The 26,510-nt window shown below is 38.8% G+C and overlaps 2 protein-coding genes and 1 long non-coding RNA gene across 3 annotated transcripts in view; 2 read left to right on the top strand and 1 right to left on the bottom strand.

The window, feature by feature from the left end:
- LOC141365294 (photoreceptor cilium actin regulator-like) overlaps positions 1-4,337 on the bottom strand; it is a 30,700-nt gene extending 26,363 nt beyond the window's left edge. The window contains 1 exon segment of the mRNA XM_073869488.1: positions 737-4,337. Coding sequence (XP_073725589.1) covers positions 737-4,032 — 3,296 coding nt within the window. The 5' untranslated portion in view covers positions 4,033-4,337.
- A 7,659-nt stretch (positions 4,338-11,996) lies between these two features.
- LOC141365205 (uncharacterized) lies at positions 11,997-15,025 on the top strand. Its single transcript, XM_073869162.1, has 6 exons — positions 11,997-12,794; positions 12,940-13,584; positions 13,667-13,768; positions 13,855-14,088; positions 14,328-14,500; positions 14,945-15,025. Exons 2-6 carry the CDS (start codon positions 13,413-13,415, stop codon positions 15,023-15,025), a joined length of 762 nt encoding a protein of 253 aa, XP_073725263.1. The 5' UTR covers positions 11,997-12,794; positions 12,940-13,412.
- A 489-nt stretch (positions 15,026-15,514) lies between these two features.
- On the top strand, positions 15,515-25,437 carry LOC141365183 (uncharacterized). The gene is made up of 4 exons (XR_012370361.1): positions 15,515-15,728; positions 15,805-15,896; positions 24,901-25,018; positions 25,263-25,437. It is a non-coding gene; the product is annotated as an uncharacterized lncRNA (long non-coding RNA).
- The last annotated feature ends 1,073 nt before the right edge of the window (positions 25,438-26,510 follow it).

The raw sequence follows: 26,510 nt of genomic DNA, 5'->3' as shown, positions 1-26,510 counted from the left end.
CATGTACTTACCAACATTTTACTCATTCACAACCAACACAATCAGGCTGGTGTAATTAGAGAAATATTACTTCACAACAAGTAAATCCTGAACATGTATCATTTAAGTAAGTAGATTTTTACTACAATTATTACCATGTTATTATACCTTTAAATTAACACAATTTACATTGTTATTGTCTGGAAACTGCATAGTAATTGTCTGGATATTGCACAGTAATTATTTGTGATTTATGGTTTAAAAATAATATTACCATGAAATTACATATATATTACTATAGCATTACCCAGTTATTACCGATCTGTAAAGTAAAGCGCTACATCTACATATTATTAAGATATATATTGTGCTATTTATAATTATATTAAAGCATCACTGTGTAGTTTTTTACCTTTAAATAATGTCTCTAAAATTATTTCAGTGATAGAACAACTTTTAACTGGACGAATTGTACTGTTGCTGCAACCTGAGCAGCCTCCTAGCTGCTACAAGCACACTCTGAAAGTGGCGGTGGAGGGTAGAGCACACAGCCCCGCCCCTCCCCCTGCCTGCAGAAGACTGTCTAATACCAGGCACGGTTGCGCTTTTCAACCACATGGAGGAGCTGTAAGTCGTTTTTACATGGAAACTACATAGTGTTGCTTTAAATATCAGATAATGCATACAACATATATTACATCAATAGTAGGCATTTACACATCAACCTTTCCCTTAACACAAAAAGTGTCAGACTCACCCCTGGGTGCTAATTGCTGGTTCACTCCCACATGTCTCTGCCACAGAAAAGACTGGAATCTTGGGTTTCAGGGTCAAACTGGGCCTCCTATCTGACTGGCTTCGTCTGATAAATGGTTGACGTCCTTGAGCAGACACTGGTAACCAACCACGCTCACCCCAGGGACGAGGAAGAACACTGCTACCAGAGGAGGCCCATGCCTGGGGAGACCTGGAAACAGGCTGAGCCTCAAATAATGATGATGAGGCAGGACAAAACACTGATCGAGCATTGCTAAATACCCTCAAAGTACAGTCCTCGCTACCATTTTCCAGAGACCACTTTTGAACCTTTGGAGAAGCCGGAGGTGATGGTGCCTTAAAAGAGTAGGCAAGCCCAGACATAACGCTGGGGTTTTGGTCATGCTGCATGTCAGAAGTAATTGGCAGGATTAGTTGTCCAGTGGAAGGAGGTGTTGGGAGTTTACGAACAACATGAAGACTTGTTAAAGTTGTAGATGTAGGTTTACTTATAAATACTGGAGGACTCGGGAGTCTACGATGTAACAGAGGTGTGGATGGTAAGGTGCGTGTTCTAGATACAGGTGGGGTGGAAGGAGTTGGGTCAGCACTATTTGGTACTGTTTCATTGGTTATCTTCTCCTCTTGTGTTACTTCTATTTCACATGAGGGGGAGGAGAGCTTTCTGTGACACTGCTTAGCAGTAGGTATCTTTGTTGGTGAGTTAGAAGAATGTCTCTAGTGAATTATTTTTCTTGTTTGTTTGTAGAGGGAGAAAGGCTCCTCACTTTCTATATGTGTTTCGTGACAGGAATCAAGGTGACCATCCTTTCCAATTCCTCTGTTATCTTGGGTACGGACTGGTGACATACTTAAAGAACCCTTACGAAAATGTCCCTTACTGGGTAGAACTGTTATAGACTGCAGAGATGCTTGCAATCTCTGAGTCATTGCTGTCTTTTTTGGCTGGGTTGATCTGCCTCTGCTTGCAAAGTTTTCTCCTGTGTCCTTTGACTGTACATTTTCAAAGGAATTGTCCATGAGAACCTCAAGTGGAGGAGGTGGTAACCTGTCAATATTGTCAAGATCCTCTGTGATTTCAGAGCATTGTGAGACACTTCTGAGTGTATCATTAAGCATTAATGTGCCAGAGTAACCTAAACCAGGAATGATGGGAACACCACACTTTCTAACACCTTTAAGAGGTCCAAGCACTTTTGCATCTGTCATCTGTCTACTTTCCTCTAGCCCCTGACTGAAAGTGTTAATCAATTTTTTAACAGAATTCTTACCCATGTATGTCCCTGAACATTGGTGTAGTGATGGTGGGGGGCTTGGCACAGGTGTTACTTTAACTGGACCCTTTGGAGCTTTCTTGTCTTTTTGTTTTATGTCTACTTTTTCATTTACTTTCTCTTTTATTTCCTTTATGTCTTCCTGCACATTCGCTTGCTCTTCTACTTTTGCTTTAACAGCCTTTCTTAGATTATTTAGAGAAAAAATATTTTTATTCAAAGAACACTGCCTGCCAGCAGCAACTGAGGAAATACCTTGTGTTTGCTGCTGTTTGACTTGTTTAGATGAATCTTGCTTTGTTTTTTCTTCAGACTTAACATTCTTTATCCTCTCCAGCCTTTGGTTAATTTCCTTTTGAGTTCTTTTAAGTTCAGTGATAGTAAGATCTTCATTTCTACTACATAGAGAATCTGCTGATCTTGACCGGCACTGCTTAGTAACCATTGTCTTTATCTTTGGTGTTCTAGTTGCGGTTGTGTGGGGTCTTTTAGAGCTTTTGGCACCATCTTCTGTCCACTGGTGACTACTGCTCTTTGGGCTATTCATGTGTTTTGTCTTAACCATAGTGGATTGACAAGGCACAAACTGATTTCTGCTCCTGATGGCATCTTTCAACTTTAATGTAATTTCAACAGTTTGTGGATTTTCTATGCTCTTTGCTGGCATGCGACATGGTTGCCTAAGATCCAGAATAGAAGAGTTTGACAATATCTTTTTATTTTCATTTTTTCTTTCCTTTGTGCAATCATCTGTTTTATTCTCCCCTACCCCCTTTTCACCTTCATCCAAAGAGACATAGCCAAGTAGTGATTCTGTATCCCTCTGTTCTTTTCCTGTAATAGTACAGGTTGGGTCTATGGAGTTTAGAGAACTGCTGTTGCTCATTGTTTTAAGAAACCTTTCTCTGTTTGAGGCATGATGAACTGGTGTAAAACTGAAATTGGTACACATTGTTCCGGTTGAGTCACATCTTTCTTTGCATGTGCAATGTCTGTCTGAACCTGTTAGTGAGTCACTTTCTGCCCCAATACCACTGTCTTCACTAAACAGCGTAGAGTCATCTGGGCCAGATTTTCTCTGTGTGGCAGCCTCAATTTGAGAAAGCAACTGCATTAATCTTGATTCAAATGTATGTTTTGTTCTAAGTTTTTCTTCTAGAATTTCAGAAATGGAATTAAAGTATTCCACCGCCTCCCCAAGTGCCATATCCCCAATTCCACAAACTGATTGCCCCAATAGCCGCATCCTCTGAACGGTGTACTGGAGGAGTTGTTGTAGCAGGTCTGGTTGGGGTTCACTAAAGGTGGGAGATGTCCATTTTTTTTTAGAGCTAGATGAAAGGGAATAGTCTTTTTGGCAAGGCCAAGCAAGGTGGTCTCTATGTTTTTTAAACATATTCTCTCCTTCTTCTACTATTTGCAAAAGCCCTTTATTTATTTCTTCATATCGTAGGACCAGGAACGCCACCATGGGTTGTAATGAGAACTGGGTCTGGGTTGCATGATCAAGTATTCCCAACAGGTCTTCATATTTAGTAATATTGGGGTTAAGATACCCATAAGCAGCTTGATGAGCTTCCACAAGTGTCTCTGGAAAGTCTACTTTTTCTTCGACAGAACATCTTTCCTTTCTTTTCTTGTTTAATTTTACACTTTTCTTTGATTTCTTTGCACCTTTTTTTCCCAAAGCCTCTTGTTTTAATTCTTGTTTGTCTTTGGCTTGAGATAATATATTGACTGTAATCTCATTTGTGCCTAGTTTGGCAGAAGCACCCCGAGCATTTTCTGGCTCTGCCAAAGATTTCCTTCCTATCAGTGTGGAACTTATGTTGTTCTGACCTGTTGAGTTATAAATGTCACTTCCACAACATCCTTCATTTCCTATGTCATCAGACTGAGATTCTGCTGGGCTTTCCTGCGTCACTGGCAGTAGAGTTCTCCCCTTTCGGAATGGACCGTGTTCTGTTTGGAGACTGTTCCCTCGTGATGGAGTGCAGCCCATTTTAAAGCAATTGCAGTTCACCAGCTGTTACACCATAAAAATACAGTCCAGCACAGACGAAAAGGAAGAATGCTTCATCTTATACCAGGTTGTTTCAGAGCCTTAGCCACCAGCTATGCTTTTCATTATGTATGTCTCTGTGTATCCTAGGAAATCACTGTTATAAGCATTTTATAGGTAAAACGAATGTTGTTAAGTGCCAAAGAATTTGTATCTTTTTCAGGTGAAATCCAAACAAAAATAGTATTCCATGAATGGTTTGCATTTCCTTTAAAGTATTGTCAAGCTGTTTGTCTGATGTAGTGTCCCTCTGTATTGTCTAGAGGATGAGCAGCTGAAAAGATTAGAAAGGATTTGGGTATAGTCCTTAGCATGCACATATGTCACCTTAAACCAAATAAAACTCACACAGTTACAAGACCTTAAGCTCATTAAGGTAATCACTGCTGTCAGGTGGCTTTTTATATCTCAAATACAATGTCTCCCTATTTGGCTCTCACATATTTATATCAGAAAATGTCTAATTAATCAGCATGTAATAAAAGATTGAACCATTCTATACTGTTAACTGTTACGTCTGGCTTCAGCTTTGTTAACTTTTTTTTATAAATTGATTGTGACACACATGTATATTTTTATTTACAGGCCACAAAATAAAACCCTGTTGTCTTTGTTCTGCTTCACTGATGTATTAGCACAGTAAAACAGGAACCTGTAAAGAAGAAAAGCTAGGACAGAAAGTATAGTTTACTATAGAATAAAGACATGCATCTCTTAAATTATTTTAAACAATAACAGATACCATGATCTTTTAAATCTTTAAATCTAAATGTGGACACTTACCTTTTTGAGACAAAATATAAATGAACAAACATAGTAATTTTCATATTAGTTTTCAAAAATATAATTGTGCCAACATACAGCTTTCATTTGTTTTAACTTTCATTAAAAATCTAACAATGCTATTTTAGTACTGAATGACTCAAGAATGAAGAAAAAGAAGCCAGTAGAGCCCAGAGAATTCATTCAATACTGTTTAAATGGCATCTTATGGCGGGACATCAGGAAGCTGCTTGATAAAATGTCAAGAAACATTTTTAACTTTTAGGCTGACTGCAATGAAAATGAAAATAATTTTAATTTTGAATTATTTGATTTTAGTCAACATAACAATTGTAATATAAAGCAGAGGAGACAGCACCTTCATGCACAATCTCATCAGTCGACAGATTGTCCACATATACAAGATAGGTTGTGGATGCCTTCAGGAATTTCAAGAAGGGATGAGACTTGTGAAGTCTTGCCTTTAGTGAGTGTGCTGTATGAGCTGCAATGTTCACTCCACTCCAATGTTTCTTCCAATTTTTTGGAAAAAAAATCAGCTTTGACAGTCGAAGTACTTCACATTGTTTTAACAGCCTCTCCTCAATTACTGTTTTGCAGAAGTGCTTGTATCCATTTGCATTTATGTTAGTTTCTGTTCTCTCATTTTTGTGTGTGGCGAGGTACCGGGTATAATCTCGATCGCAGGTGAATTGATACCGTGCTTCACTAGCCACCAATTCCCTGTTGTGGAGTGTTTCACACTGTGTTAACTTTTCTTTTACCCCTTTCCTGCTGTGTGTCTGAACCTTATACTTCTCATGTTTGCAAATAATGCATTGTACTGGAAGCAGGTGTGGGGCCTGCTTGGACATGTAAAGATCACAGGCGTAAGACCTTAGAGCCTGTGTTTTTACTGGTGTTGCATCACCATCCTTTGCCTCTACCACTAAAAGTGCAAAAAATAGGTTTAGGTTCTGCATCTTTCCCCACATCACCGATTGAAGTTCTAACTAGGGATGTCCCGATCCCACTTTTTCACTTCCAATACCGATGCCACAGTTTGGCTGCTGATTCCGATATCAATCCGATATTTTTATTTTATTCTTGAACTAATACTACTACTAATAATAATGAAATAAATGGAAACACATTGCTCAATTAGACACCAAAAAACATCTCACTCAAATGGAGAACAAATACTTCTCCAGAATATAGCCCACAACAACAGTTGATAGTGAAAGACTGCCACATTTTATTCAAACTATACAAAATAATTAAAAATAAATAAATAAAAATATAAGTACTTCAGTACTTAAAGCTATCAACAGGTTCAAAGTTAAAACAATTTGAACCGCAACATTCAGTATTATAAACAAAAATAAATACAAAACTATCCCTCACAGGGCATCTATGTGCAATTCACAGTAGTTACACTGAAAGACATATGTATAACCTTCCAAATAAAGAACATAACATTGACAAACAATTTAAACCTTACCTTGAACTTTAAGGGGCGGTTTCCCGGACAGGGATTAGACTAGTCCTAGACTTAAACACTTTTAAGAGCTCTCCAAACTGATAACAACTTGCACTGACATATCTTTAAATACACCAGTGCCCTTTGTTTTACCTCAAAATGCACACAGGTAATGTTTTAGTAAGGCATGTTTGTTAAAACTAGTTATATTTCCTAATTAAACTAAGGCCTAGTCCTGGATTAAGCTAATCCTGGTCCGGGAAACTGCCCCTAACAGTTTAAACCTTAACTTAACTGACCTAGCTGCTTTATTTTTAACAATTATAAAAATAAAAAAATCACTTTCACAGGTGCCGTTTCTCTGTAACAAGCTCTTTAACATGTTTTACGTATTTATGCTCACATAACCATGAGGGGCAGATTCTAGTTAAGGAAGATTAGTTTTCCAGCGGTCTCTGACGTCAGCCTGCTTCTTCTTTCATCAATAATATTTGAGGCTGTGCTAAAGAGCCTCTCACTCTCTACACTTGTGCAGGGAGCACAGATAAACTTAGCTGCCGTGGCTGCCAGGGAGGGCAGTCGAGGTTGGTTTACTTTCCAGTAAAGCAAGGGATTGTCTGACCGTGGAACATTTGTCTCACTTCGGTAGGTTTTCACTAGAATTTCTGCACTTGTGGTTATCCTAGGAACAGGTAATACTTGGCTTTCCTCCAGGATTTCATTAAAGATGCTGCCAAGGCTGCTGGTACTTGTGCCTAATGCCTCCATCCGTGGAGTTTTGTCTGCTGGTTCAGAGGCTGTAGTTTCATATGTAGTCTTCAACACTTGCTCCATCTTTCCTACCTCCACCATTAATGCTTCCTTTCCAAGTCTCAAAGTGTCTGCATTTGTGACCTACCTGGTATGATAAAATATATCAAATATTAATTAATAATCTTTTATTTAATTTCTCTAGTTATTTGTCAGCTCGGAAGACTTATACTTGACATGTGATTTGTGAAAATAACGAAATGGTAGTGCAAATTCTATACAGAGGTATAAGGGATTTGTTACACACACACACACACGCATGCACACACACACAAATCCCCTACCTGTCTTTGTAACGTGGATCCAGCAGAGTAGCAACCGAGTATAACGGCTCAGATTCCACGTCATTAAAACGTCTGATGACTGCGTCAAGGAGGGTACTTTTCATTGTCTTAATCCCCTGATCAGCCTCGTTTTCCCGACTGAGAACACGTTTCAGAACACACACAATGGGGATGACATCAGCTAAAGATGCAGAGGACGCACTCACCTTTCTGTCATCTCCTCAAAAGGGGCCAGAACCGTGGAAACCTTCTCCAAAGGCCCCCACTGGTTTGCTGTCAGTGTGGCTGGCAGGTCGTATTCAGCTGCATATGCAGATAGTGGCCGTTTTTGCGCAATGAGGCTTTCAATCATGTACAGGGTGCTGTTCCACCTAGTTCGGACGTCCTGCTGCAGACGCTTAGGGGGCATATTTAGCTCTACTTGGATGTCTTCTAACCGTGAATAGGCAAGCGATGAGTGTTTAAAGTGGCCTACAATTTTTCTCGCATTGGCCAATGCGTCACTTACACTGCGCTGTGACAACAGTCCCTCGTGTACGATTAGCTGCAGTGTGTGCGCGAAGCATCCTAAACTTGCCACGCCAAGTTGATCCATGGCTTTCTTCATGTTTGTTGCATTGTCCCTTAAAACTACATGGACTTTGTCTTTATCAATCTTCCATTCACGCAACATCTCCTCAAAGGCTGCCATAATAGAATCCCCTGTGTGCGAGCCACGTAACTCTCAGGTATGCAACACAGCTTTTTTCAAACTAATATCAGAGTCTATCCATTGCGCGGTCAGACTTAACAATGACATTGGACTCACGTCAGTACGGCCTCAGTGTAAATGTATTATGCTTTTGTCCAACCCTGTATCACATGAAATACGTTCTGAGGAAACTATTTTGCAAATCGCAATTACGTTACATGCCAACATATAAGCAGTGCTATTACGTTGGTCCTTAACCTAATATAAGCAGTGCTATTACGTTGGTCCTTAACCTAATATATATATATATATATATATATAGCCAATTTATTGCAGTGCTATTACGTTTGTCCTGAACATAATAGATCCAAAAAAACGACATTAAAAGGTGAGTTTAACAACGCTCTAAGACGCATGGCAGTTTTAGCGTTTTCTTGTCATAGGATAACGTGTCGGAGGTTTGATTAAAAACTGTTGAGTCAGGACAATAAGTTGTGTTTAGAAACTTTAGATTTGTAAGGTGGCCATTTCTTATGCCGATAAATGATAGAAGAAATTATAAAAATATAGCTTTCTGCACCAAATGTGCAGCTTACGTTATTGAATTCAAGTTTAAGTAGCCTATTAGGCTAATGTTACATTAGCTCCCAACTATTATCCAACATAATAAATTGATTATTTATTTATTTTAAGTTCTGCTGTAGCTTTGTTTGGGATTTTTTAAAACTAAAATAAATGGGGAATATATATATACAGTATTGTTCAAAATAATAGCAGTACAATGTGACTAACCAGAATAATCAAGGTTTTTAGTATATTTTTTATTGCTACGTGGCAAACAAGTTACCAGTAGGTTCAGTAGATTCTCAGAAAACAAACAAGACCCAGCATTCATGATATGCACGCTCTTAAGGCTGTGCAATTGGGCAATTAGTTGAAAGGGGTGTGTTCAAAAAAATAGCAGTGTCTACCTTTGACTGTACAAACTCAAAACTATTTTGTACAAACATTTTTTTTTCTGGGATTTAGCAATCCTGTGAATCACTAAACTAATATTTAGTTGTATGACCACAGTTTTTTAAAACTGCTTGACATCTGTGTGGCATGGAGTCAACCAACTTGTGGCACCTCTCAGCTGTTATTCCACTCCATGATTCTTTAACAACATTCCACAATTCATTCACATTTCTTGGTTTTGCTTCAGAAACAGCATTTTTGATATCACCCCACAAGTTCTCAATTGGATTAAGGTCTGGAGATTGGGCTGGCCACTCCATAACATTAATTTTGTTGGTTTGGAACCAAGACTTTGCCCGTTTACTAGTGTGTTTTGGGTCATTGTCTTGTTGAAACAACCATTTCAAGGGCACGTCCTCTTCAGCATAGGGCAACATGACCTCTTCAAGTATTTTAACATATGCAAACTGATCCATGATCCCTGGTATGCGATAAATAGGCCCAACACCATAGTAGGAGAAACATGCCCATATCATGATGCTTGCACCTCCATGCTTCACTGTCTTCACTGTGTACTGTGGCTTGAATTCAGAGTTTGGGGGTCGTCTCACAAACTGCCTGTGGCCCTTGGACCCAAAAAGAACAATTTTACTCTCATCAGTCCACAAAATGTTCCTCCATTTCTCTTTAGGCCAGTTGATGTGTTCTTTGGCAAATTGTAACCTCTTCTGCACATGCCTTTTTTTTAACAGAGGGACTTTGCGGGGGATTCTTGAAAATAGATTAGCTTCACACAGACGTCTTCTAACTGTCACAGACTGACTTTGATCATCCTGGAGGTGATCATTGGCTGAGCCTTTGCCATTCTGGTTATTCTTCTATCCATTTTGATGGTTGTCTTCCGTTTTCTTCCACGTCTCTCTGGTTTTGCTCTCCATTTTAAGGCATTGGAGATCATTTTAGCTGAACAACCTATCATTTTTTGCACCTCTTTATAGGTTTTCCCCTCTCCAATCAACTTTTTAATCAAAGTACGCTGTTCTTCTGAACAATGTCTTGAACGACCCATTTTCCAACAAGTGTTGGCTTCATCCTTAAATAGGGGCCACCTGATTCACACCTGTTTCTTCACAAAATTGATGACCTCAGTGATTGAATGCCACACTGCTATTTTTTTGAACACACCCCCCTCAACCAACTGCCCAACCGCACAGCCCCAAGAGCGTGCACATCATGAACGCTGGGCCTCATTTGTTTCCTGAGAATCTACTGAACCTACTGGTAACTTGTTTGCCACGTAGCAATATAAAATATACTAAAAACCTTGATTATTCTGGTTAGTCACATTGTACTGCTATTATTTTGAACAATACTGTATTTTCAACCACTATGCGTGGACACTCTGCATATGTATTCACATTGGTTGTGTTCTGTTTTTAATTTATATAATCCTCAACCTAACAGCCAACAAAGTCTTCTAGAAGTTAGTTGAGGAATGAGGAAAACTCTACAATGTTCCTCTACCAGTGAGATATTTAGCATCTTGAAATACAATGGTGTGCATAAAACTCCACCAACCTGCTACAGAATACGTCTGTTCTCTCCAACACAGAAGTTGATGCATTTCATTCAGTCGGAGTGACCAGTACTGAAGATACACATTCATTTGTGTCTGAACATTTTAGCAAACCAATAAAAATAGTGAAATTTGAGTAACTTCCAAAATACCTCACAAATATATTGTCCAGTTCCTTTATATTTAGGAAGCGATGTGCACATCATCTACAATAAACATGATTGTGCATGCACTTTATTGTTCAATGCTTAGGGTTAGCAGGCAGCACCCATTGAAGGTTTGGCTTTAGCAACAGACAGATTTTCCAGGCAAGAGGCCTGAGGACAAAACTGCCCCTTACAGGAAAAAACAAACAAATGCATTTTACATGTGAAAAAGCACATGTGATCACATGCGGTTTTTAGTCACTTCACATTCACACCCGTGTTCACTTTGGGTTCCACATTGGGGGGGCTGAGATCTAAGTTAATAATTTTCATTCATCATTATGATAAGATTTTTATTTTATTTTTGGGGGGGTTGCACTGGCCAGTTTTGATTATTTACGGGGGGTGGGGGGGTTAAATTAAGCCTATGATTCACATGTGCGTTCACATGTGATTCATGATTTCACATGTTGAAATATAGCAATATGTCACAATAAATTACATGTGGTTTTTATAAACTTCACATGCATCCACATGTGATCACATGCGTTCACATGTGAAATTCATGTGTTTTTTGTAAGGGGGTTGTCTTCTTTAAATAAAACACCAAAAACTACAGCAACAACAAAAACTAATGAGGATTTAACAGGCTGAAGACACACCACAGAGTAATCTGTTGTCAGGCCAGGATGTTACTCAGCAGTTTCGTTGACAGTTCGCAATTTAAATTATGCAATTGTAAAATATACCTATTTGCTTATCACAGGTAAATGTAAGGTGTTTTGTACAATGTACATAAGTTTTTTTATATATATATATGTTTTGTACAATACTGGAAGAATAGAAATCTAGCTATTCAATGAAACGAAATAAGTTTGTAATGGTGCCATTTGAACCTGAACCCTAATTTTCCGGAAGTAGGGTTTACACGCAAATTACGCGGGCCATATCTATCTATGACGCGGGCGGCATATATGAAGATACACCACTGTGCGTTTAATCCCAGAGGTAAACCAGTTGAACGATATATTGAATAGACAACATCTAAAAATAAGCAAACGTAAAATATTGCGTATTTCTGGAGTAGACGTGACATGGCAAGAAGGAAAAGACTACAGAAACAGATTGGTAGCCAAAATAACAATTTATAAGCGTTTTAGATCAGTGTTTCACAAACAGCTGTAGGCCCATAATTCAAAACCCGTAGGCATATTAATATTAGGGTACTTAAGAGGTACTTTGGCTACAGTCACATAAAAATGATGGGAACAACTTTCTAGTGAGATATCAATTTTTGTTATTTTTAGTAGACTCCAATGAATAACCTTTACAGATATATTCTTGAGAAATGCTTTTAAGCATAGATTTAAGTTACCCATCTGAACCCAAATATGAACTGGATTTACTCAAATATAAATAAATGTAACTAGACACATTCTCAAAACGGATGCAATTATAAAAATGATAACTGTAGCCATTTATTTCCATACTAGACTATACAATTCAATGAGTACAATTTTATTTGGCTGCAATTTATTAATCCGTACATATATTCCAGAAGGATCCATGTAAGGATAAATGTAAGAGCAAGAACATTGATTCAGTGCGGTGGAGAAAGAGGGACCAGTTGGGACGGTTGACTATTGAGAATCGAACTCCCTCAAGAGATAGATAGTGTTATGTCAATTATAAGCGGCATTCCTCTAAATTGTCATGAATTTTTAGACATTCTCTAAAGTTTTCATATGATTGTCCAGTCACATCTGAATGTCGAATGAGGTCGACACGACCTCAATATGAAGATTCATCACAAGACGTTGCTGATGCAACAGATGGTGAGAATGTACTATTATTAATTTTTATAACTAACAACATGCACAACTGTTGTACATTTTAGCACTGCATGTATTCTTGCTGATTGTATTGTGTACCTGTTGTATGTATTCCTACACAGGCACTTCACCTCGACGGTTTGAGGAGACACTTCAATTGATTGGTAAGAGACAATGTCAGATACAATATATGTACATAACTAATTTTGTATTTTACAGGATATGAAAATTCTATGGCTGACGCCATTTAGTACAGGGCTGGAAAAAACTGTGAAATACTTTAACTCCATTTATCCCTCTCCTCTAAAGACAAAAATATTCAAGAACTCAAGGAGAGCTTAGACAGCCCAGACATTTATCCATCAGAAACTTACAACATACAGACCAGGGGTTTCCGGCATGAACTATGTGACGAAAAGTGGCAAAAATCAAGACCAGGGGCCTCATGTATAAAGCATGCAAGTTTCCACGCAAAGGTTGTGATTTATAAAAAAACAAACTTGATGGGAGAATGGGCTTGCAGGGTGGGATATTAGGATGATTCATGTACGCACACTTGCAGGTGATCTGTGATTTATAAAGGGAACATTGCTTTGTTTTAAAAGTCTTCATAATTTTTGGTGTATGCCATTTTTGGCTTTTGTGCGTATGTAGACTTTTAGTAAGAATCCTACACACAGTTTTATACATGAGGCCCCACATCTTTTACAAGCCATGTTAACAAGCGGAAGGACACCTCAACAAGCTTGCCAACAGTGTCATGTGGAAGAGGCTGTAATTCAATGCAGAGACTGCCTCCCCAAGAACTGTATTGTAGTAACTGTGATGTGTCAGTGCATCACCAGTATGTTCTACACAACAGGGAGTCATTTGTCGGAGGCTTTTACAAAGCCATGTCACCGAAATGCATCGTTCCAAAAGACAGCACTGGTGAACATGTAGTTAGTGAGCAAGGTATGTGACCGCTATATGGATTGAATTACATTACATATCAAGTGTAAACTGTTACAATTAATATTGATGTCTGTTTTTCCAGATTGTCTCCTACTGATCGCTTTGCCCAACAAGATTTGCTGTTGTGGTGCTGAAGATGTTTCAGTGAATGCTGGTCGTGCCATTATCTTCATAAATATTAAAGGTGCTTATAAAATGTGTAGAGCAAGTACAAAGGCTTTGTATAGTTGAATGTATGGTTGTGATGAATATCTTTTTTTGACCCAACAGGTCGCTATGATCTCTCCCTTCCTTTGGTAACCTGTAAGTCTTGCCTAAAATCGTGGACACCTGAGGTCAAAGACCTTATATTAAATGGGTACTGGCCTGGAACCAGTGAGTTTCAAACAGTTTACACTGTCGACCTGTTCAGTACCTTTGAAGACTTTAAAGTCACAGCACCTGGCCTATCCAGACAGGCCTTTGTGAGAATGCTGCAAAGCCGCTCAAATGCGCTCTGGCAGAGTAAGTCAGATTTAAACAAAATGTAATAATGTAGAGGATAAATGGGTGAGGGGGGTTATAGCCATTGACAAAGGTTTGTTTTATTAATAAGAAAGTTGTGGCTAGATGTCCAAGGAAAGGAAATGTTGTGGAATCATGATTAGGAGAAGTCAGGTTGTACTGTATAAGTACAATGCAAAAATGTATATGTTACTTCTTAAGCAACTCTCACCATAACTAGTCTATTTTATGTTTACTAGGTTGGTACAATATCAGTGGACTGTTTTCAGCTGTTTTCTGGAATGGACGTACTGTACACATGAGATGGAAACACTTCTTGGAGATGACCATTTCTCCTGTCCAGCTTGCAGTCAGGATATGGTGGCAGTGTCTCTTGATGGGAACAGGAACATGTACAGGTTTAATTGCAACGGTAAGTTAACAAAATAATTTATCTTTTAAAAGACAAAACCTAAACCTGTCAGAGTCCATTCAGTGTTTTTTGTATTTTTGTAGGATAAATGAAAATCCATATTTTGACGGAACCTTCTTTGCCAAAAATGAAGAGGTTGCAGAGTTTTTGCAAACTATTAGAGACAAAATCAAAACTGTAAGTTATGGAAAAATATGATCAATTAATGCTTCAGTTATAAGAGACAATTTTATCATGTACAACTTACAGGTCATCTATGGTGATCTATGATGATGATTTAACAACAATAATAATTGTCACCAGGCTGACCCATTTGTGGAAACTCACACTTTAAAGCTGGTAGTGAGTCTAACAAGAATGTAGGTTCAGCAGTCTGATGAACCCAAGCTAACCAAGACTTTCTTGTCTTTGATTATACTAGAATTCTGAACTCTTTTGTAACAGGACTACAGATGTACCATGGAGAAGTTTGTGTTTGCATACCCTCTTTATCTTCAAAAAGAGCTTGGCAAGACAAAAGACTGAGTTTGTCTGCACTGATGTAATGTGCAAATATTACCAATACTTAAAAAGAGTGTGTGTGGCCTTTCCTGATCTAGAGTATCTTTTGCAAATGCGACCATTCTTATTAGTTATGCATGCAAAAGGTCATTCAACCAAATGTGAGGTAATTGTATTGATTATATATTTATTTTTAATTCTAAATACATAATGATTATTATATGAGTAATTTTGATACAATGCTGCAATGATTATGCATAACAGGTGGAGTGGGGTGGACGCAACCAAGAGGGAGCTGGTGAGTTTTAACTGCAGTGGTCTCAAACCTGTTCCATTGAGGGCCTAGTGTATGCAAGTTTTCTCTTTTACCTTGTACCAGACTGAGTAGGTCACTAATTGGTTAGGATCTTAATTGGTCACTAATTGAAGGGAAATACCAAAAACAAACATACACTAAGCTCCCTGTGGAACTGGTTTGAGACCCCTGCTTTAGATTATCTACTGATAAACCTGCAATTGGATTATTCTCATAGACAGGTTAAATGTCCATATCGTAATTTAATTGCAGCAACTTTGACCACTATGCCACTCGTACCCCGATGGATCTGTTCCTTAACATTTTTTATATTTCCTAATAATGCAGGTTTGACTGTTGGGGAGGAAGTGGAAGCAGTCAATTCATTTATGTCTCGTGCTGCATTGACAACAAAATATATGACCAAATCTGGTGAGTTGTTGGGTTTAATTAAAGTCATTGTTAAATATGTGCAATATTTAAAATGGATCTGTTCTTTTTTTCTCAGCACACACAGATATGATCACTATCCATGTTCATGGATGGAACCTAAGGAAAAAGTTAAATCTTCACAATTATCTTGCTCAAAGATATGTTAAGGTACATTGGTATTATGTTTTTGTTTATTAATTCTAATTTAGATTAACCTTTGCATTCAGTGTTGGGTAAAGTTCTTGAAAAGTTAATTTTAGTTAATTTTCTGAGTTCACAAGTTTTGGGAAGTCCCTAATTTAGACAAAATAATTGGGTAAATGGAGTTCCTATCTTAACAGTGTCCTATAAAACAAATACTAAGAGTAAAGAAAATATAAATAATTTTCCGGCTTTTATTATCATAATGAAGGTCTAGGTGCTATGTATTTACCTTCTAAAGGCCGGGGTATACCTTATTTTTTTCGCGTCCGGCTTGCGGAAGTATACTCCCCGCGGCTACACGCGGATGGCCGCGTTCGACAATATACGTAATACAAATGATTTCTTATTCAAATACTTAGTCTAACAGGCCGTCAGGGCAGCACTGATTTGGCGACATTTACAGTACATAAAAACATTAGCACTGCAAACACAGTTTAGAACACACAACAAGACAACAAAGAACAGGAATCAAACATTATGGTAACAAACATGCTCCACAGCTTAATGTTCTTGGAAGAAGTCAAAGTTAAAGAAGATAAACGATAGTGTGTGTGCAAATGCTGTCTATTTCCTTTGTATAAGTGTTTGTAGTGGAGTGTCCTGTCTAAATATTTTCATGTGCATGCGCTGTTGTACGCGGACTGAACGCGCACTGTCCGAGCGGTCTCAAATTTTGGGCTGCACGCGAACGGTCGTGCCGAATTCTGTGACCTATCGAATTCTGTGACCAGAGGTCGCTGTTTAGCAATTTTTTCACACGAGACCGCACCGAGCGCCCATGCACATTATCGTGAGCGCGGCAAGGGAGTTTCTAACGATATTCGCTCGCCCCAGTCCATCGCATGAATGAAGCAGTCAGACCTCGTGAGAAACGAACGCGACGACCAAAACAACGCGAAGCAGGTCCCAAAATACCAGAACACCACAAATGTTTTGTTTTTTACTTGGGGCTGTTGCCATTTAATGTTACACACACAATCTGGTAGAGAGTAACAGCTTACCGAAATCTGTGACCTGCCTCTGTTTCATTCAGAATTGCAATAATGTTACTCAAATTCACTCTGGTGATTTCTAATCTCATCTGTAATATATCATCAAATGCATTTTGACCTGATGTTAACATTTACACACATACAGCAGGGTCACACAATCTGGTAGACAGTAAAAACAGCCTACCGAAATCTGTGACCTGCCTCTGTTTCATTCAGAATTGCAATAATGTTACTCAAATTCACTCTGGTGATGTCTAATCTCATCTGTAATATATCATCAAATGCATTTTGACCTGATGTTAACACTTACACACATACAGCAGGGTCACACAATCTGGTAAACAGTAAAAACAGCTTACCGAAATCTGTGACTTGCCTCTGTTTCATTCAGAATTGAAATAATGTTTCCCAAATTCACTCCGGTGATGTCTAATCTCATCTGTAATATATCATCAAATGCATTTTGACCTGATGTTAACATTTACACACATACAGCAGGGTCACCCAATCTGGTAGACAGTAAAAATAGCCTACCGAAATCTGTGACCTGCCTCTGTTTCATTCAGAATTGCAATAATGTTTCCCAAATTCACTCTGGTGATGTCTAAGCTCATCTGTTATATATCATCAAATGCATTTTGACCTGATGTTAACAGTAGCACACATACAGCAGGGTCACACAATCTGGTAGACAGTAAAAACAGCTTACCGAAATCTGTGACCAGCCTCTGTTTCATTCAGAATTGCAACAATGCTACAGAAATTCAGTCTGGTGATGTCTAATCTCATCTGTAATATACTATCAAATGCATTTTGACCTGATGTTAACATTTACACTCATACAGCAGGGTCACACAATCTGACTGACAGTAAAAACAGCCTACCGAAATCTGTGACCTGCCTCTGTTTCATACAGAATTGCAATAATGTTTCCCAAATTCACTCTGGTGATGTCTAATCTCATCTGTAATATATCATCAAATGCATTTTGACCTGATGTAAACACTGACACACATACAGCAGGGTCACACAATCTGGTAGACAGTAAAAACAGCTTACCGAAATCTGTGACCTGCCTCTGTTTCATTCAGAATTGCAATAATGTTACAGAAATTCACTCTGGTGATGTCTAATCTCATCTGTAATATATCATCAAATGCATTTTGACCTGATGTTAACATTTACACACATACAGCAGGGTCACACAATCTGGTAGACAGTAAAACAGCTTACCGAAATCTGTGACCTGCCTCTGTTTTATTCAGAATTGCAATAATGTTTTCCAAATTCACTCTGGTGATGTCTAATCTCATCTGTAATATATTATCAAATGCATTTTGACCTGATGTTAACACTTACACACATACAGCAGGGTCACACAATCTGACGGACAGTAAAAACAGCCCACCGAAATCTGCGACCTGCCTCCGCCTCATTCAGAATTGCAATAATGTTACTCAAATTCAGTCTTGTGATGTCTAATCTCATCTGTAATATATCATCAAATGCATTTTTACCTGATGTTAACACTTACACACATACAGCAGGGTCACACAATCTGGTAGACAGTAAAAACAGCTTACCGAAATCTGTGACCTGCCTCTGTTTCATTCAGAATTGCAATAATGTTACAGAAATTCACTCTGGTGATGTCTAATCTCATCTGTAATATATCATCAAATGCATTTTGACCTGATGTTAACAGTAGCACACATACAGCAGGGTCACACAATCTGGTAGACAGTAAAAACAGCCTACCGAAATCTGTGACCTGCCTCTGTTTCATTCAGAATTGCAATAATGTTTCCCAAATTCACTCTGGTGATGTCTAATCTCATCTGTAATATATCATCAAATGCATTTTGACCTGATGTTAACACTTACACACATACAGCAGGGTCACACAATCTGGTAGACAGTAAAAACAGCTTACCGAAATCTGTGACCTGCCTCTGTTTAATTCAGAATTGCAACAATGCTACCCAAATTCAGTCCGGTGATGTCCAATCCCATCTGCAACACATCATCAAATGCATTTTTACCTAATGTTAACACTTACACACATACAGCAGGGTCACACAATCTGACGGACAGTAACAAAAGCCTACCGAAATCTGTGACCTCTCTCTACCCATGTTTCCATCCACATGTTTTTATCCGAATTAAGTGATATCGAATGAAAAATGCGTTATGGAAACAGTAAAATTTGATTGAATTTCATGAATATCGACTCAAAAGAAATACGTTCGATCTCATCGGATTTTATCTTGATCGATATATGGCTTATGCGATAAACGCTGATGGAAACGTTATTTGCCGAATAAATAATGATTTGCGATTAAGGTTTAGGTCCTTTTATGGTTGCAACCCACACACAAAACAAGAAGAAAAAGTTTTAGGTCATTTCCGCTCTGGTGGCACAAATGGCGTGTGTCAACAAAGTCAGATGTAAGTGGACAAACGACGAGACGAGATTCGTTTTAAATTTAATTCAGCAGAGAAAATATAGAGCTGAAGATCTTTGCCCGAACCCAACGGGTTCGATCGGATTCGGGCTTCATTTCTAACCCTCAATTTCCACCAACTGCGGAGCGGAACGGCGGCGGAGTCAATCGGTTTCCATTCAATTCAATGTGTGTATTTCCACTGACTGCGTTCCGAATCCGTCACAGCTCCGGCCATCCGCAGCCCTCCGGCACAAATACGCAGAGCTTCTATTTTTGACGGATACCGGACAGCTCCGCAGGGCGGAGCCATGAATTTATCGCGTAATCATACCTGAATTCACGAGATCTCGTGTTGGGATCTGGGCTGGTTTGTAATAACGTCATAATTCAACGTCATAATGGGCGGAGACAGAACTAGATATCGCGCGATCTTCATGTGAATTTGTGAGAAATCACGGGTCCTCGTCACTTCAGCACGCAGCCGCTCTGCAACAAATACGGAACCGGTGGGTATTGACGGACAGCGGAGTGCGGAGCCGTAACGCAGCACAGCCGATCTGCAGCCGCTCCGCAGTTGGTGGAAATCCAGGGTAACATTTTACACGGGCTCGTGCTCCTCCTTTGCACAGTAAATGAGCGGTCAAGTTCAATGCTGCTGAATGCCCTATCAGTAAGCGCAGGACCAAGCTAAAGCCATTTACAGTGGATTTAATAATTTCCTCAACAAAAATGCCTAATCTTGGTGAGTAAAGGTTTTTTAATGTATAACTAAGTATTACTGAGTCTTAAATACATAATTTAGACAGAGGATATAGACTAATGTTGGCATTAATGTAAAGAAAGTGCCGAAGCAAATACCACAGAACCTTTATCCTAATTTCGTTATTCCCAAATAACCATCTTATTCAGAATGTATTATCTTAAAGCTCCACTGTGTACTATTTTTAGTTAATTCTTAGCAAAAACCCATGTTTTCTTTCAAAAGTATGTGCTCATTCCTGTGTAATTACGCCCACCCCACTAATCAAAGTATTCTCGTAAGTGTAGAATCTGCTATTTAAAATACATACCGCCGTAACGCTCTCTGGCTGAATCCATGTTGTGCCTCCATCTTTGAAATACATTCGCCGACGAGGGACATTCCTGAAATTCAAGCTCCGCCTTTCGCGCTTTCAGACTACACTCAAGCTGGCCGCGACCTGAAGCCTACGGAGGTTGCATGTGTAGGCGGTATATGTCATCAAGACTTCAGAATATTAACAATTATAAAGCTGACAATTATTCTTAGTTAATTGTAAATTGATGTAATATGCTTATGACTTGCGAATGTAATGCTCAGTTAATTTAAATAAACCAGGCTTGATGACGTATGCAGCCTGCGACCTGCGTAGACTGAATCCTTCGGCCGCACGCCGTGATAAACCTGCGATCTTTGATTTGGAAGCCTGTTGAAGACATATTCTCGAGGACATTAAAACAAGTCGCCAAGGAAGCGAAACGGGGATTTTAAACGACAACGGGACGGGAAAACATCAAGACCAAAGTCATATTGGAGTTAGTTTTCCAAGATGACCCTCAATATGGACAATGAAGTTGCTACTTTCTATTTTCACCACAGGTAATTCAGCATATTCGTTTACATCTATACAGTCTATGTTGTAAACTTGAAGTTTTATAGTTCTTTGGCTAACTATAGCATATTATGCAGTTAGTGTAAACAAGCATGTGGTTCAAACAGCCACACGCCGTCTCTCCGCCCATTTATGTAATCTGAGGTACTGAGATAAATGTTTTTAATCTTTTCTGACCTCTAACGTAGCACAAACACACGGTGACAGCGCTATTTTTAGCCTTTCATTGATAAAACGCCGCTGATCTGCGCGTCTTTCGTTTCATTTTACAAGCGTGTGAAAGTTGTGCGATCTTATTTCACCAATATCAGAGGAAGCTCTTACATATACACGGACATGTAACGTTTACTTAAAACATAAGCATTGGACTCTGACATATTAGTTTCGCGTCCATTTAAACCTGTGATTACTCCAGCTCATGAGTAAATGACAGGAGAGGAACTGGTCCACAGACCATCTCCTCAGTAATCTGAAGAGAAGCGGTCGAAAATGGACAAAAAGAGACGGATTTAAACACCAAGTGTAAACGTAATGTCTCTCTCTCTCGTCCACTTGTGATCTGATCGACGAAAACACATCTTAATACCAAGTTTAACAGCCCCTGTGATATTTTACCTCGCGTGGATGAAAAAGGAGTGTCTAATCTACGTTTATGATTGCTTTTTGTAACTTATGTGATTTTAAGCGTACATATCATGACAATAAGACTTTTTACATGTTTAAAATAAATCTGTGTGCTTTGACGGATCACAGGCAAAGGACAATGCAAATTGTTCATTTCTTTTCATTGCTTTTGCTTTAGCTACTGGAAGCCATGTTAACCTTGGCATGACAGGGCAACCGTACTAGTTAAAACGCGTTCCGAATGGGGGGGGGGCTAGAAACTAATAATCAGTTGGTTGTCATATAGAATTTTACCGCTAGATGGGAGTAGATCCTACACAGTGGGGCTTTAATTTAATTCGTTAAGAAATAATTGTTTTTATTGGCATGTTGGCCTATAATGTATTGCATATGCCTATTTAGAACGAGACGTTACAGATTACTTATTTTTTTTCTTTGTTTCAACTTCCAAGTGACGTGTAGCCCAGTTAGTCATTAATAAATAATGTTAAAACCTGTGTAAATTACTCATTCTTGATAAAGGCTGTTTGCGTGCGCAAATTTAAATAATGTATGGCTGTAAACGGGTTCAGGCTTTTAAAAAGCTGTCAATCTAAATATACTTTCGGGTTCGATTACAGCTCTATTTTACATAGCAAAAATCTAAGAAATGCCATAATTTATCAGGAACTCGCGAAGGAAATGTCCAACAATGGTTATAGGCGCTCAAACAGCGATACGTGTTTCAAAAAAGAGAGTTATCTCGCAACGGTGCCGGAGGGAAAATAAAAGCAAATTCGACCTTGATGAGATGGATCCTCGGCCAAAGAACCCTCGTAGCTTTATTGGCTTATTAACAACTCTAAAGATATTTTTTTCGTTCTCATTTACGTTAAGAATTGATCCGGACTATCATTTCACGTTAATGCCTCCGTTGTCGTTGGGCATTTACATGCATCTGCATCATCATAGCAATTTGATGTTAACGTAATTTTCTTATTATTATAACTTGATATGTCGCTATCAGCTCAGCTGGCACATAAGCACTTATAACTTGTGAAATGCCGCAAATTTGTCTAGCAAAACTTTGTTCGCAAATGTTTGCTTGAATATTGTGCGATTCAGTGCGAAAATGAATGGAAACACCTTCAAATGTCTCAAATCAATTCGATATACCAATTTGATCGCAAACCAGCATGTGACGTCATTACGCACAGGTTTTTATTCGCTTTAAAGCCGTTGGATGGAAACACACTTTCACCAGCTTTATTCGCATAAGTTTTTTAACCGAACTTCAGATAATTCGATTGACAAGTGGATGGAAACTTAGCTCCTGTTTCATTGTGTAAGTGTTAACATCAGGTCAAAATGCATTTGATGATATATTACAGATGAGATTAGACATCACCAGAGTGAATTTCTGTAACATTATTACAATTCTGAATGAAACAGCTGAGGTCACAGATTTCGGTAAGCATTTGTGAAGTTCTGGTATTTTAGAACCTATTTCGCGTTATTTTAATTGTCGCGTTCGTTTCTCACGAAGTCTGACTGCGAGCGAGTGTAAATGACGTCATCGCTCAGTGGGCGGTCGCGTATAGCGTTAGAAACTCCCTTGCCGCGCTCACGATAATGTGCACGGGCGCCCGGCACGGTCTCGCGTGAAAAAATTGCTAAACAGCAACCTCTGGTCACAGAATTCGATAGGTCACAGAATTCGGCACAACACCGGCCGCGGACCCTCCTGATGACGAAATGACGTCATCTACTTTCGGCTTAAGTGTCTACACTGACAAACGCACACTGCCTATATTTAGAACAGATTTAGAAGCTGTGCCTGAAAACGAGCCGTTTTTAATTCCTGCATTTTGAGATGTCACAAATGCCTAGGCTCCTCCTTCAGTCACTGCACACACACTACAGCTTGTTCCCTGTGGCTGCCTGCTTGTGCGTCTTTCAAATTGGCAAATCAGAAGAAAGGCTCGTGAACATTAAAGGCGGAGTCCATGATGTTTGAAAGCCAATGTTGATATTTGAAATCACCTAAACAAACACGCCCCTACCCCAATAGAATCTGGACCTTCTGTTGATAGACCCGCCCCACACATACGCAACCCGGCATTTGATTTGATTTGATTGGCTATAAGTGTGTTTTGGTAGTCGGCCCGTCTCCTTTTCCAACGCGTTTTTCAGACATCGTGGACTCCGCCTTTAAAGCATAACTAAACCCCTGGTCAGAGCCTGACTCCACCCACTGGCAATATTTGAAAAATGCAAGAAAAGGGGGCAAATCCCAAGGAGATAGAGGGGACAAACTAAGCTCGTACCAAGCATTGGTGAGATCGTAACAAGGGTGTGGTGAGCTTGAACCTGCTTACGTCACGAGTTACTTTTTGGACCCAACATCCAATAGGAAAATTCAACTGCAATAGCCACCGTTCAACCTGAAGAGGGCAGCACTCAGACGTTTTTACACCATATATTGTAGTATTGAAACACTTTATATCCAAATGTCAAAAAACTTACTAAAATCAATGAACAGCACTAATAAAGCATCATTCTTACAGATCATTAACTAAAAAAGTTGGTTAAGGGTTTAGTTACTCTTTAATTAGACAGACCAAAATCCACCTTTTTTAGCAGAGCTACTGAGAAAAGAGCTTGCAAAACACTATTTACTTGGTGTTTGATACTTATAACTGCAATTATAAAACGGTTAGTTCCAATCCTTGATTCTGATTGGTCAATAGGTGTGCTTTATTCACGATAAAACACTGCTATGACCGCTTCACCCAACGGTTCTATTTAATATCACTGCTCCCTTAGCAACACATAAACATATAATGAGACAAAGTCTGAGAACAGTTTGTTGTTTTTATTTGAGCTTTCACGTTGTTGTTCGCAGTCAGGGACTATTTTTTCTAGCGGAAGGAATGCTTTTATTGATTTAACTTCATGAAACTTGCACTAATATTTTTTTTTACTTTAATATTGTGTGGTAACCGTTTTATAAAAGCAATAAGGTATGAGAGGCTGTGCTGTATCGTGAATAAGTAACGGCTGAAGGGCGTTGTTAGGCACGATGCGAAGCGGAGTTGGGTCCTTATTGCTTACATATAACTTCATAAGTAGGCTACATAAAAACGTAAAAAAAATATAAAAAAAGATTACAATATGAGATCTTTTATTAGGGAATTCCCAAAACTTGTGAACTCAGAAAATGAACTAAAATAAACTTTTCAAGAACTTGACCCAACACTTTTGCATTATAAGTATAACTTCATGTATGTTACAGACATTACAGAGAACAGCTGAGGTGGCAGGTGAGATTAAGATGACCAAATCCCACCTGAACAAAACAAGTGAAGATCTTCAGCAGTGGGTCACAGATGTTCAACTGTGAGCAGCATCAAGTAAGTTTGTTACTAAATCTAAAGAAATCATGTCATGTGTGCAAGGGTGTAGGAATGAGTTTGAAATTGAGGGGGACTCATTTTATTCAACAATCTTTGTTTTTATTGGGTGGGACCACTAGGTTAACTGCCACTAGGGATATGTCATCCCCACCCGCTCCTACGCCCCTCCATTTGTGAAATTTGAATGTTATAACTTTTTTAATATTATGTTTGTAAGCTTATCAGTTTTGTTTGCAAACAGCTCCGAGTACCATCAGTTCACATGATCCACAGGGGCTGCAGCGTCTAATGGAAGGCTTGGTCCTCAAAATCCACCAAAAGAAGTAAAGAGTTGTACAGAGAGACAGGTTTGTGATTGAGTCAACCTTTTCATTAATAGCATAATTTGGATGTAAAAGCCACGTTTTAGATTTATTGTAGTCTCATTGTTCGGTCAAATAGCTGTTTGAATTGAAGTGATAGTCATTGCTATGATGGCATAAAAATTGCTATTCCTAAAACCCTAAAAAGGCTCAACATAACATGAAACTTTTTTCAAATTATCACCAGGGGCTCTAGACATGAACTCGAACATTGAGAACATTGTTTGTGTTCAAAAAGTTTACAAAAATGCAAGGTTTTGTAAAAATAATTTTTGCAGTTCGTGATTCCGGTGTCTGCCATTTTGCCAGTCAAAAAGTGTCGATCTCTGATTGCCAAGTACAAAAACAATGTTCTAAATGCTTTTGTTCATGTGTAGAGCCCCTGGTGATACTTAGAGAAAAGGTAAATGTTATGTTGAGCCTTTTTAGTGTTTTAGGAAAAGCAGTTTTGATGCCATCATAGCAATGCCCCTATCACTTCAATTCAAACGGCCATTTGACCGAACATTGGGTCTCATTCATGAAACATTCGTAAATATATGAGTAAATATGTGAGTGATTTGCGCGTAAAGAGACATTCCCGAAAATTCTTCTCCTGATTCACAAATACTTTGTAAATGTCAGATGTGATAGTGAAATGTGTGTGTGGGTTAATGAATTCCAATCAGTCGTAAATGGGATGCGCGTGCACGATCATTCTCTCAATAGGCTTTATGCCCAGCTGCACTACTTCCTGAACTTCAGCCAGCTCCTTGTTTCCTGTCTGCCATTATTGGACAAACTGATTAATCCAGGTGTGTCTGATTATTGTTGTTGTGACTACTGAGGTCAGGCACACCTGGATTAATCAGTTTGTTTATGACTACTGAGGTCAGGCACACCTGGATTAATCAGTTTGTTCAATAATGGCAGACAGGAAACAAGGAGCTGGCTGAAGTTCATTAAGAAGTGCAGCTGGGCATAAAGCCTATTACCATAAATCCCGCCCTTAAAACCGACTGACAACTATATATATATGTATAAAAGACTTGCGGACTTGTGTTCCGTTTGCAGATGCTAATACTGGTATAAAGTAAAAACAAAAAAATTATGTAATTACTATATATAATATTTTTTCAAAATGCTAT

Source organism: Misgurnus anguillicaudatus, chromosome 7 (genome assembly GCF_027580225.2).
Source record: "Misgurnus anguillicaudatus chromosome 7, ASM2758022v2, whole genome shotgun sequence".
NCBI classification, from domain to species: Eukaryota; Metazoa; Chordata; class Actinopteri; order Cypriniformes; family Cobitidae; genus Misgurnus; species Misgurnus anguillicaudatus.
This window is presented reverse-complemented; position numbering and strand designations above follow the sequence as displayed.

Excerpts from the sequence above, each read along its gene's own strand:
- LOC141365205 (XM_073869162.1), top strand. The coding sequence starts at position 13,413 with ATGCAGAGACTGCCTCCCCAAGAACTGTATTGTAGTAACTGTGATGTG. Across the intron at positions 13,585-13,666 it reads ACATGTAGTTAGTGAGCAAG|ATTGTCTCCTACTGATCGCT; the intron begins GTATGTGACCGC and ends CTGTTTTTCCAG. Across the intron at positions 14,501-14,944 it reads GTACAGGTTTAATTGCAACG|GACTACAGATGTACCATGGA; the intron begins GTAAGTTAACAA and ends CTTTTGTAACAG.